General features: G+C 35.8%; 1 protein-coding gene across 3 annotated transcripts; it reads right to left on the reverse strand.

The window, feature by feature from the left end:
• Nucleotides 1-612: 612 nt before the first annotated feature.
• On the reverse strand, nucleotides 613-11,121 carry stmn4l (stathmin-like 4, like). 3 transcript variants are annotated; one of them, XM_056476873.1, is made up of 7 exons: nucleotides 10,878-11,118; nucleotides 8,869-8,924; nucleotides 8,647-8,742; nucleotides 6,708-6,913; nucleotides 4,566-4,757; nucleotides 1,766-1,783; nucleotides 613-1,149 (listed from the first exon to the last, which is right to left on the reverse strand). In XM_056476873.1, exons 2-7 carry the CDS (start codon nucleotides 8,879-8,881, stop codon nucleotides 1,141-1,143), a joined length of 534 nt encoding a protein of 177 aa, XP_056332848.1. In that variant the 5' UTR covers nucleotides 8,882-8,924; nucleotides 10,878-11,118; the 3' UTR covers nucleotides 613-1,140. The 3 variants fall into 3 exon arrangements, with proteins under 3 accessions (XP_056332848.1, XP_056332846.1, XP_056332847.1); XM_056476871.1 differs by lacking the exon at nucleotides 613-1,149 and having other exon boundaries at nucleotides 1,224-1,783; nucleotides 10,878-11,121; XM_056476872.1 differs by lacking the exons at nucleotides 613-1,149; nucleotides 10,878-11,118 and adding an exon at nucleotides 9,338-9,404 and having other exon boundaries at nucleotides 1,224-1,783.
• Between the last annotated feature and the right edge of the window lie 374 nt (nucleotides 11,122-11,495).

The raw sequence follows: 11,495 nt of genomic DNA on the forward strand, positions 1-11,495 counted from the left end.
TATATATATATATATATATATATATATATATATATATATATATATATATATATATATATATATATATATATCCCTTAAACAATGTCATTGTATAAGTGTTGAAAATATAGAATATTTATTTATTTTTACAGTATTTTATGGATGATTTTAGATTATTATTATTTTGTAATGTATTCCATACAGTAATTTATTAAACATTTTAATTAATTTATTAATATTGTTTTTGTCTGTGTTTGGAAGTTTATTATATTTATTTTTAGTAGTATTTTGTCCTTGTTTTAAAATATACATAATATTACATTTATTATGAGTAATGATTTCTATTCATCATCCGTCTAATTTGTTAATGTCTTAATATATTGTGTATTTAATTATTTATTTTCACTGGATTTCCTTTAAAGAATGTGTTGTTTACATTTTATGTACATGTTAACATATATTATATGAATTATTTATTTATTTATCTGTGCACATGTGCATGTAAGGTGATGACGGATGCAATAAATGAGAAAAAAAATACAATCATTGTTCTCAATAATTTTCTTTTTGTAAACCTTGTTTGTTTTGTTGTTGCAAAGTTCATAATGAGAAAGTCACAAGGATAAAACCAAATACCAGCAGTCCTTTAATTCCCTCTGCCTCTAAAATATATATAGATATATATATATATCACAATTTCTGTACAGAATTATAGAGCCAAATCAGACACCAGCTGATCATGAGGCAAGTGAATGAATGTACAGCGGCAAAAGCTTGAGCATTTTTACCAAAAATAGAGCCTTAAAGACAGGACAGAAGACAAACCAACTGCATCCGCAAGGGCAAAGTACATGAAACCGTCCAAACACACAAAATCATCTCACACACTCTTTTTTTGGCACTATTGGCATACAAGCTCAACGCAGAGCCAAACACATCTCTGCATTTCTCAGATTAAGGTAGAAAAGATTTCACAATCTTTGCTGGCCGGCCAGTTCTGCTCATCCGACAACATGGCCATCCCGTACAATGATATAACCATATCATAATCTGCTTTCAGAGTCATGATCTCTTGTGATCCAAGCTAATAAGCTCAGCATGTGATAGTCAGTCCTTTGGTGAATGGTCTCCAGTATGATCAGCGTGCGTTCTGAGAAGATCTCAAGGCACCTGGAACATAAAGTTTAGAGATATGACGATTAATAACAGGACAAAAACCACACAGTCACACACCAAATTGCTTTCACAAGCTTTATGAGGTACATGCAAGTCAACTGTGGCCACATTTAATGCTGTAAGGTTACTTTCTTCAATCTTACGTCAAGAAATTAATGTTTAGACACATAAATACTACAATACTGTAAGAACATTGGATACACAAACCATGTTACACAAACTGCAGGACAACATATATACACACATTTGAGGTTTCCATCACTGTTCATTTTCTTTTACTGATTACATGCAAACTACAGCTTTGTATAGTAATGATGAAAAGAACTCATGCATTTTAATTGCAAACACAATTGTTTGTGGTTAACAAATCTGTCAATTTCTTTGACTGATGCCAAGTTGCACATCATGATACACATTTTGTGAAGCAGCAAATTTAACAAAACTGCATCTTTTGCCGCAAATATCACAAAATAGGCCTTCGGTTTCAAAACACAGCCCGACTACAGGAGCTGTTTGGCCTTATTTTGGTGTAAAATCTGCACTAGAAACGCTCTTGATTTGAGTTATTCTACTGCCAGTCCAGATCCTTCAGTTCCTTGTGTTTTCTCACCTCCTCAGCATGCTTGTCCTGGAAAAATACAAGAGAAAAAGAAAAAAAAGATTAAATAATTGGTCAATCTCAAGCATGAAGTGTCTTAAGAATTGAAAACATCTACTAGTGACACAAAACGGAATTGCTGAGAGGGGCATTCAGATGAATATGTAAATTTGTGCATGTTTTTTTTCTCTAAATAACAAAATAATCAAACAACTAAAACCAGAGCGATGAGAAAACAGCACTTGATAATTTGGCACTCCAGTCAAGTAAAGCCACAATAACTTCATTTACATAGCACTTAATGCACTCTATAAGGCAGGGGAGCCCAATCCTGTTCCTGGAGATCGACCATCCTGCAGAGTTCAGCTGCAATCTTGATGAAACGCACCTGTCTTTAATTACCAACTGCTCCGGTCTTAAGCTACGGTCACACCGGGCTTTGTGTGTGTGAAATTTTGTCGTACGTCGCTGCGAAAAGGGGCGGGATTAAACAAGCTTATTAGATATTTAAAAAAGCGAGCGATTGCTCCATGTTTTAAATTTCTGTCCAGAGAGGTCGTGTTTTGATCCTCGATTGGTCTCACGCAGTCAAGTGATGCGATTTCGCAGGTCAGAGTTTACCAAGCTTGAACTTTGCAGCACAGTGACATGTGATGTTTGATAAACAAATTTCGGGAGGAGCACGCGCAGAAGTTTCAGTATCAAATACGTCATTGACAATTATTCTATTATCCAATCAGTTCTTGACCAAACCCCTATATATACCAAAGCTGTCTTACCTGCAGCATCTTACAACTTTAGCATCCCTCCACCACCCCGTCACCTCACCTCTTAAGCATTACTATCCCGGGCGGAGCGTTCTGGGGCCGGGCTAGATACTTCGCTCGAATCCCTATTCCTCTTTGTTTCCTGATAAGAGGAATGACTCGAGTTTAGGTGTCTTCCCCGAGCTCAGAGCCCTCTCCCCGGACAGCACGCCAAATACGCTTTATTCTGAAACTGTTGCAAGTGTGAACTCGTGAAGCGAAACTTAACGCATGACCCCGCGTTTCCAGTCTGATGCATTAGCGTGCGTATGAATGGAAGTCTATGGGAGGAAAAGTCAAGTGTGACCCCAGCTTTAGACACACTAGAATTTGAGCAAGCGAAAATCTGTCATATGGGCCGGGATTAAATGAGGTGATTGGACATTAAAAAAAAAGCGATTGATTGGTCTATATTTAAAGTCTGTACACTCTCAGAAATAAAGGTACGCAAGATGTCACTGGGGTGGTACCTTTATTGGTACCTCAAAAGTATATATAATTTTAAGAGGGACACTCTTGTACTTTTTAGGTGCTATTATGTACCCTTTAAGTACAAATGTGTACCTTCAGTCACGTGATGCAACATCCAGTCACGTAATGCAATTTGGCAGGTCAGAGTTAACCAGGCTTAAACATTGCAATACAGTGAACTGCGAAACTCGTTGCACTAGCTTGTGTTTCCAGTTTGCCGCATCCGCTTGCATATGAATAGAAGTCTATGGGGTGAAAAGTGAAGAGTGACCGCAGCTTTAGTTGGTTTAGTTGTGTTTAATCAGGGTTGGAGCTAATCTCTGCAAGAAAGTAGATCTCCAGGAGCAGGATTGGTCACCCCTGCTCTACGGTCTAAAGAAGCGTTGTGGTATAAAACATGAAGCATATAAGAAGCGGTTTCTACAAAGCAACTTTTCAATTCTAATATTTTTGTTTGTAGATGTCTGACCTTGACAGAAAAGATTTCCACAAGATAGAAGGTGACACCCACTAATTGCATCCAACATTCCAAAGATGACATTTGTTGTTTGTTCAAACTACTTATTTAAATGAGCTGAAAAAACACAGTTCTTGAGTTTTTTTTGAAGGGACAGCTTCATTGTTTTATGTTCAATCCACTTAAATTTGTAAAAACTAATAAGTCCACTTAATTTTTTCATGTCACCTCAACACAAATCAATCGAACTTAAACTCAATTTTGGCCTGATTTTGCTGTTGGGTCTGATGCACAAAATGAGTTGAACAAACTTGAGGTTGACAAAACCAATCAAATCCAACCTGATTAAGATCAAGTGGTTTTAAAACGCTTACAATATAAACATTCTAGTTCAACTGGTAATGGTTTTGTTGCATCAGATATATGTGTCACTTTGCTCACAGCTGATTGGTCCACTGTGGAGTTGCGATCTCTAACTTGGAATAAAACCTGCTTCGGATTTCGGAGCAGTTCAGTCATGTAGATCAAGTTAGCATGGTGACAAAACCAAACTCACCTTCTCTTAAAAAATAACTAATGCTGCTTGTTTAATCTTCTTATTTAAAATGAGTTGAAACAACACAATTCTAAAGTTTTTTTGGGGGAACAACTTAATTGTTTTATGCTCAACTCACTTAAATTTACTAGAACTTCTATGTATTTACTAAACCTATGTTAAGCTGCTTTGATACAATCTACATTGTAAAAGCTCTATAGAAATAAAGATGAATTGAATTTAATTAAATATGTAAAAACAATTAAGTTAACTTAATTGATTAGTGTTAGGACAACTTGAAAGAATTGTGTGGAACCCAGCATTTTTGACAGTGTTCTTAAGCCCCAAAACTCAGAGTTTGCTCAAACTAAACACAAACTTAATTGTGTAAAATCCCAAATTGTTATGCAACAAGCCTCAGCTTATTTTATTACTCTGTCTGGACTTCTCAAAAACTCATTGCAATTCCCTTTTTGTGTCACTAGGGGTGCTGCTGCACCTTTAAAAATGTAACTGATTTTCCCATAGTTTGATTGGCCGTACCTTCTCCTGAAGACGCTCCAGCATGGCGGCAATGTGAGCTTCCCTGTTCTCCTTGTTGATCTCCATTCTGTGCTCCAGCTTTTCTTTGGCCATCTTCATGAAGTTGTTGTGTTCCTCTAAGGCTTTCTGGGCCACCTCTCGCTCATGCTCTCTCTTCTCAGCCAAGTGCTTCAGAAGTTCAGCTTCCTGACACTGAGGAGGAAACGCAAGCAGAAATATGAGACTCAACTATAAGTATATGCAGTATCGTTCATGCTAACTAAAACTATTCAACATTTTCAGGTACTTAAAATGGTACCACTTTACAGAGGATTACATTTGTTACCGATAGGTCAGGGGTGTCCAAACTTGGTCCTGGAGGGCAGGTCTCTTGCATATTTTAGTTCCAACCCCAATTAAACACATCTGAAGCAGCTAATCAAGCTCTTTCTAGGTATTTTCAGGGAGGTGTGTTGAAGGAAGTTGGAGCTAAACTATGGAGGACACCAGCCCTCCAGGACAGAGTTTGGACACCCCTGTTCTAGTATATCTAGTAAGAGCTTGATTAGCTGGTTCTGGTGTGTTTGGGTTAGAGCTAAACTCTGCAGGACACTGGCCCTCCAGGACCAAGTTTGGACACCCCTGTGATAGGTAGATTGAAAAAACATTAAAACACTTCTAAAGCATTTATTAGCTTTTGTTAATGTTATTTTCATTATCACAAGGTTTTCTCTTGATATTGGTGGGAACGTAAATCCCTAGAGCGCATGTATTGAACAGCACAAAATCTGTTTCGTGCTTTTAAAAACATGAATAAAGGTTTAGGGTTAGGGTAACACTTAATAATACAAATAACAATTAATGAAGCACACCCTATGCTGCAAAAGTCAATTTACACGATGTTACTGCAATCTGGCTTTGAGGTGGTATGAATTTACAGAAATTTAGAGAGGCATGTGATGCAGTTGAACCATTTTCTCCATATTATGTATAATATATGTCTATGGATTTAACGCTTTGAGCACACTAAGGGTTGACAGAGGCAATTAAATTATTGGTGGCGATATTTCTGTAATTGGTGAATATTGGTGGAGACACGTTTTCTCCGTCCACGCCAATTCTACGCCCTTGCATTATTAACATATTTTAGTAAATGTTTAAATTCAAAATCAAACAAAAAGTGCTTCAGGGGTAATTAATATGTCGGTGCTCATTGGATGAGGAATTCATAAAGATGAATAACAAAATCATAAGTCCAAGGCACTCAAGAAATAAGTGAAAACACCATGGCTATTATTTTTCCACGTACTTCTCGAGTGCCTTGGACTTATGATTTTGCTTTAAGTAATTGTTATTTAATGTAAATGAGCTGACATCAACTACCAATGAACAGTTGTATGTGGATTAACTAATGATAATGAAGCCTAATAAAGACTGTCTTGCATATAAAAAGCTTTATAAATATTTGAAAAGAAAAAACTGAATTAAACAGAAAATAAAAAATATTAACGAATATTTTTTTATTCGATTTATTATTTATTTTAACTAATAAAAACAATAAATATTCCTAAAATAATAACTGTGACAATTTGCAGTGGTTTGCTTTTGCAAGCTGTTTCGAACATCCAAATTATAATAATAATAACCAAATAATAATATTCAAAATTTTATTAATAATAATAAAAACAACAATTATTCCTAAAATAATACCAGTGAGCACATATAAATTTGAAACAGTAATAAACGAAACTATTTCTATTATATAGTTATTGTTGTGTAATTTATTGTTTTATTGATTAATGTGACGTGACTTTTGGCTTGTTACTGGGGTTTTATGCAAGCTTGTAAATCTCTGCATTTTTTATTTGCTATTGTATATCTTGTAGCGCTTTGAGTTTAAGAAAAGCGCATCATAAATAAAATGTATTATTACTATTATTATTAAGTTAAAGCAAAAATTCAACCTTTAGTTTTCTTGTTATTGATATAAAATTATCCATAATAATATTGCCATGATTATTACTGCAAATTAAAAACATAATGAAAATATTCTACTTTAAAACTTTAAAAATAGCATATAAAGTTATGTTATCAATTAAAAAGCTCAAGTTGATGTATATCTATATAGAGTATTGACCCAGAAACCATTATAAAAGTCCTCACCTTTCTTCTCTCCTCTGCTGCATCCAGTTTCTTCTGGATCTCCTCCAGAGAAGGGTCCCGGCGAGGTGGGAACGTGGGATGAAACTCCCTCTGACCGTCAAAAGATGGAGGTCTGAGAATAACCTCAAAGGCCTGGCCTGATGAGCGCTTGTTCAGCTCAATCACCTCCATGTCTTTGATAATGCCCAGGTTGAGGTCCACAACATCTACAACAGAAGAGCAGCAGTGGTTAAAAACATTCATTCTACAACTACAGTGAAAGTCAGGATTATTCGCCCTCCTGTGATTTTTTTTTCTTCAATTATTTCCCAGATTATGTTTAATATGTTTAGTATTTCCTATTATATTTTTTCAGAAAGTTTTATTTGTTTTACTTTGGCTAGAATAAAAACGGTTTGTTTTTTAAAACCATTTTAAGTTCAATATTATAACCCCCTTAAGTTATATTATTTTCAAAGGGCTAATAATTCTGACTTCAACTGTATAGATCTAATTAAAGTTCCTGGTTTTGTTTCAGAGGCCTCCTATAATACATTTACATTCATCCAAGGAAATAAAAACACTCTCATTTCCTCATACAAACTAGCATTAGCTCTTGTCGAAATGGTTTCTTCAAAAATTTCTATTAACATCACATTATAGGTGACTGTAGAATTCAAGAGGTAATTTTCTCACTATTTCCTTACACTCAAGTGGTTTCAAACCTTTATAAGTTTCTTTTTTTCTGTTGAACACAAAATAAGATATTTTGAAGAATGCTGGAAACTGGTAACCATTGACATCCATCCCAGTTAGCAAAGAATTCTGGCCCAGATTTGGCATAAAGATGGCACAGCAGGCATTCATCCGGCACTGGCATACAGCATGTGGGCCAAACATGACCCAGGTTTCACAGAGGTGGCACCCTCTTTAAGGCGGCACATAAGACTTGGGCCAAATGTCAAATGTTGTATTTGGCCCAGATGTTAAAAACTGATATGTGGGTCATGTAAGTTTGGCCTATCGTGACCCACTTTTAAAATACACTGAAATTATTTTTCAGTAAAGAAAAAAATCTACCAATTAGGTCGCTTAAAGAAATAAGCATGGCCATGAAGCCAAATGAATCATGGGTTTATTAAATTCATTGCAGTCATGACGCACCAACATATATGGCCCAGTTCAGGCCCAGTTATGGGTTATTAACTTGCCTGAGTCTTGGCCCAGATATGGTCCATATTTGGCCCTTGTATGGAAGCCAGACTTGGTCCAATCATATACCGCAAATCACTGGGGCATGTGGGCCAAGCAAAAGCTGATTGTGTGGGTCAGAGAAATTTTGCTATGTGGTATAGTTACCAGTTTCCATGACTTTTAAAAATAACTTATTTTGTGCTTAAAAGAAAAAAAAGAAACTTATTTACTTGTTTGTGATAAGTCAAGGGTGAGTAAATGCTGACAGAATATTCAGTTTTGGGTGAACTGTCTCTTTAATACACTGCAGTTAAAAAATACTATTTTAATGCATTAGGTAAATTGAGATTTTGGCTTTTCATTAAGTATTTCTATTGCAGTCTACTAGTGTTTTCTTTCTGCAAATGATAACTTTTTGTGTGTAGTTTTTAAATACAATACATTTTTAAGAGGAATCAAAATCATTCTTTCTTCTGCAATATATGAATAAATACTTTTTAAAAAGTACTACAAAAGTATTACTTTATATATTTCTTTATATAATATATACTGCAATTCTCTGATGATTTGAAATGCTTCTATTATCTTCACTTGTAAGTCCCTTTGAATAAAAGCATCTGCCATACATCTCTACTTCAGCAGTACTTACATACACCTAAATTCACAGACGATATGTTTACATAATATGCCTTAATATAAATCATAATGGTCACAATTCTAATTGTAATCAATCAGAAAAATATGTTGATGATAACCTAAAACCTACCTTGTGTTTTCTTGGTGGGCTTTTCTCTGGGCTCTGGAAGGATGCAGGAGCAGAAGAGAGACACTAGAGGGAGCTCCTTCATCTTTTCTCTGTACGCTGCATAATAGAAAGAAAAGAGTTATTTTGGGCTAACATCACTACCGAATCCCGATGCCATGTGCTAATATCATTTTTTCATCATCACACACATCTATATGAACGAGCAAGTGGACTTTCACGTACCGGCGAGAGTCATCTTTACTTCGAAGTCCTCTGAGGTGTTTCAAACTCAGCTGATCCTGCAGAGAGAAGCCATGATGTAATCAGAAACAGAGTCGATCGATTCTCTCTTTGTCCTCGCATTAAAGTCCAACAAAGGTTAGACATCCCACAGCAAAGGTAGATTATGAATAATATAACCATATAAAGCATCTGAACTGGAAAAACCTGTCAATTAAACGAGTTGACATGCAAAAATTCCGTTAAATGATGCACACTGCATCAAATTTTAGTCACGAGCATATATATCTATCCTCAGAAGATGAACTGTACTTATAAAGTAAATGTTTTAGATATTCTACAATTAAAAAACCCAGAAAGTAATTTCTTGTTAGTGTAAGAGTACACCACAAAAGCATTAAATACTATATGCATAATATAATCCACTAAACAAAGCAAGCATTAAATTAAATAGTCAGAAAAGGTAATATACTTGATGCCAGTCGTTCGCAAACAAGAGCTTGAATGGAAGAGTTTTGTACAGGGTTTATGATCATCTCTCTGCCTACGCTTTTTTTTTCTCTCTCTCTCTCTCAGTTTTTCTTGCTCATCCTGCCTCTGCCCTTGCTGTGCCCCCTCATTTCCCACACTCACCATCTCTAAACTTTAAGCCGCCTTCGATACAAGCATGGGCTCAGGTTATAAAACATTTTGCACTATTTTCTAGAAATGAGTGACAAACTGCATGCACACAGAGACAAAATCAGCTCCTGTTTTATTGACGCCAGCTATATAATGATTCTTAATGCTAATAAATACCTATTTAAAGTTTTTTTTGCAACAATTCAGACACTGCATCTCATTAAATGAGCATGATTTTATTAGTCACGAGGGACAAAGTTAATGCACTTGAAGTCAAAATCAGCTCCAGTTTTATTTATGCCAGCAATATAAGGATTATTCTCATGAATTAAATACCTAATTAAAAGGTTAATGTCACTTCTTTGAGGGATAGTTCACCCAGAAATGACAATTCTGTCATAATTTACTCACCCTTCACTTGTTCAATGCCTATTTGAGCTTCTTTCTTCTGATGAACACACACAAAAGGAGATATTTTGAGAAATGCTGGTTGCTAAAACCCATTGACTTCCATAGTATTATTTTAGTATGGAATCGATAGGTCAACCAGCATTCTTCAAATGATCTTCTTTTGTGTGTATAACAGAAAAACATTTTTAAAATGGTTTAAAATCACGTGAGGGAGAGAAAATGATGATGTCATTTTAATTTCAGGGTGAACTATCCCTTTAAATATGTGCATCAAATGCTCAGATCAAACTGTGAATCCGCATGGCATTAAATGTGCACAATATTCTAAGTCACAAGGGACAAAATGCACACCCTCAATGTCAAAATCAGCTCCGTTTTCAGGAATATAATAAATAATATACGCATTGAAACACAAAAATGCATACGATTGTAGCACCAAATACAAGTCATATTCGTAACCTCCCACTGCTTTCAGATCAAAAAAAAGCTTGTTGTTATGAAAGCAAAGGAAGTGGTGCTCTATGAAGAGGCTGTGGCCTTTTGCACAGCAGCACATAGTGTAATCTCACCTCTCAGTACCGCCCACAGTGCAGACTACAGCATGCTATCTGCAGGACCTCCAAGCTCATTATGCATTCAAATGCATTTTGCCCTAAATCACCTTTTAAAATTAACTACGGACTTTCCCTGTTTTTTATTGCACTATATTCAACATATTTTTAAATACACTCTTCATAAATATAGTACATATATAATGCTATAATAATACTAATATATATGCTCAGTATCACAAATCTAAATCTTGCAAGCAGCAATTCTGCAATGCAACACAATCCCCCGTCAAAAAGCTAATTTAAAATAAATAATTGAACTTTCTGTAGTTAATAAACCTCCAAATGTGATTACGCCAACATATGCATGTCTCATTATCCTGCAAAAACATAATACAATGAAGCGAATACTTAAATTCCTTAACTTACCAACAGTGCGCTGTGATCTTCAGTCCGAGTCTTTCCTTCACGTTCAGCCTGACAGTCTGCTGCTGTTTGGATGCTCAACCTGGCAGCATCAGCACCACCTCTGCTAGATAAAGCATGACATCACCTTCCAGCGCTCTCATTGGTCGAGAGGGATGCAGGCTCCTCATGGGCTGGGGAGGTGGTTAACTCTTTGTTGAAAGAAAACGGGTTGTGAATACAGAGAAGGAAAGGAAGCACTCTGCAGCAGAAATGCTAATGTATAATAATCATTCTGTGGTCTGAAGCAGAGTAGAATAATAATATAGATATTTATATGGAAAACTAGCTAGCAAAAATGGCACAGAGACCAATTTAACAGGAATTTCTAGATGTCAGATATTTCAGAGCTTCTAACTAGAATCTATACCTAGAATCTTTTTCTATGTTAGTTCATTTGGCTTGGGATTTTATTTCATTACGTGCACTCTCGTGTGATAATCCAGCTCGGTCTGGTTTTTGGAGCTGTTTGAAATGTCACGTCTAAAAACGGAGGAGGACAGGGATTTGTGTGTCATCTTCTCACTCGCTCACTCATGGCTGGAGTCTTGCTGATGACTGTGACATAATAACCTTGCCAAC

This window comes from Danio aesculapii, chromosome 17, assembly GCF_903798145.1.
Source record: "Danio aesculapii chromosome 17, fDanAes4.1, whole genome shotgun sequence".
In the NCBI taxonomy this organism is placed as follows: domain Eukaryota; kingdom Metazoa; phylum Chordata; class Actinopteri; order Cypriniformes; family Danionidae; genus Danio; species Danio aesculapii.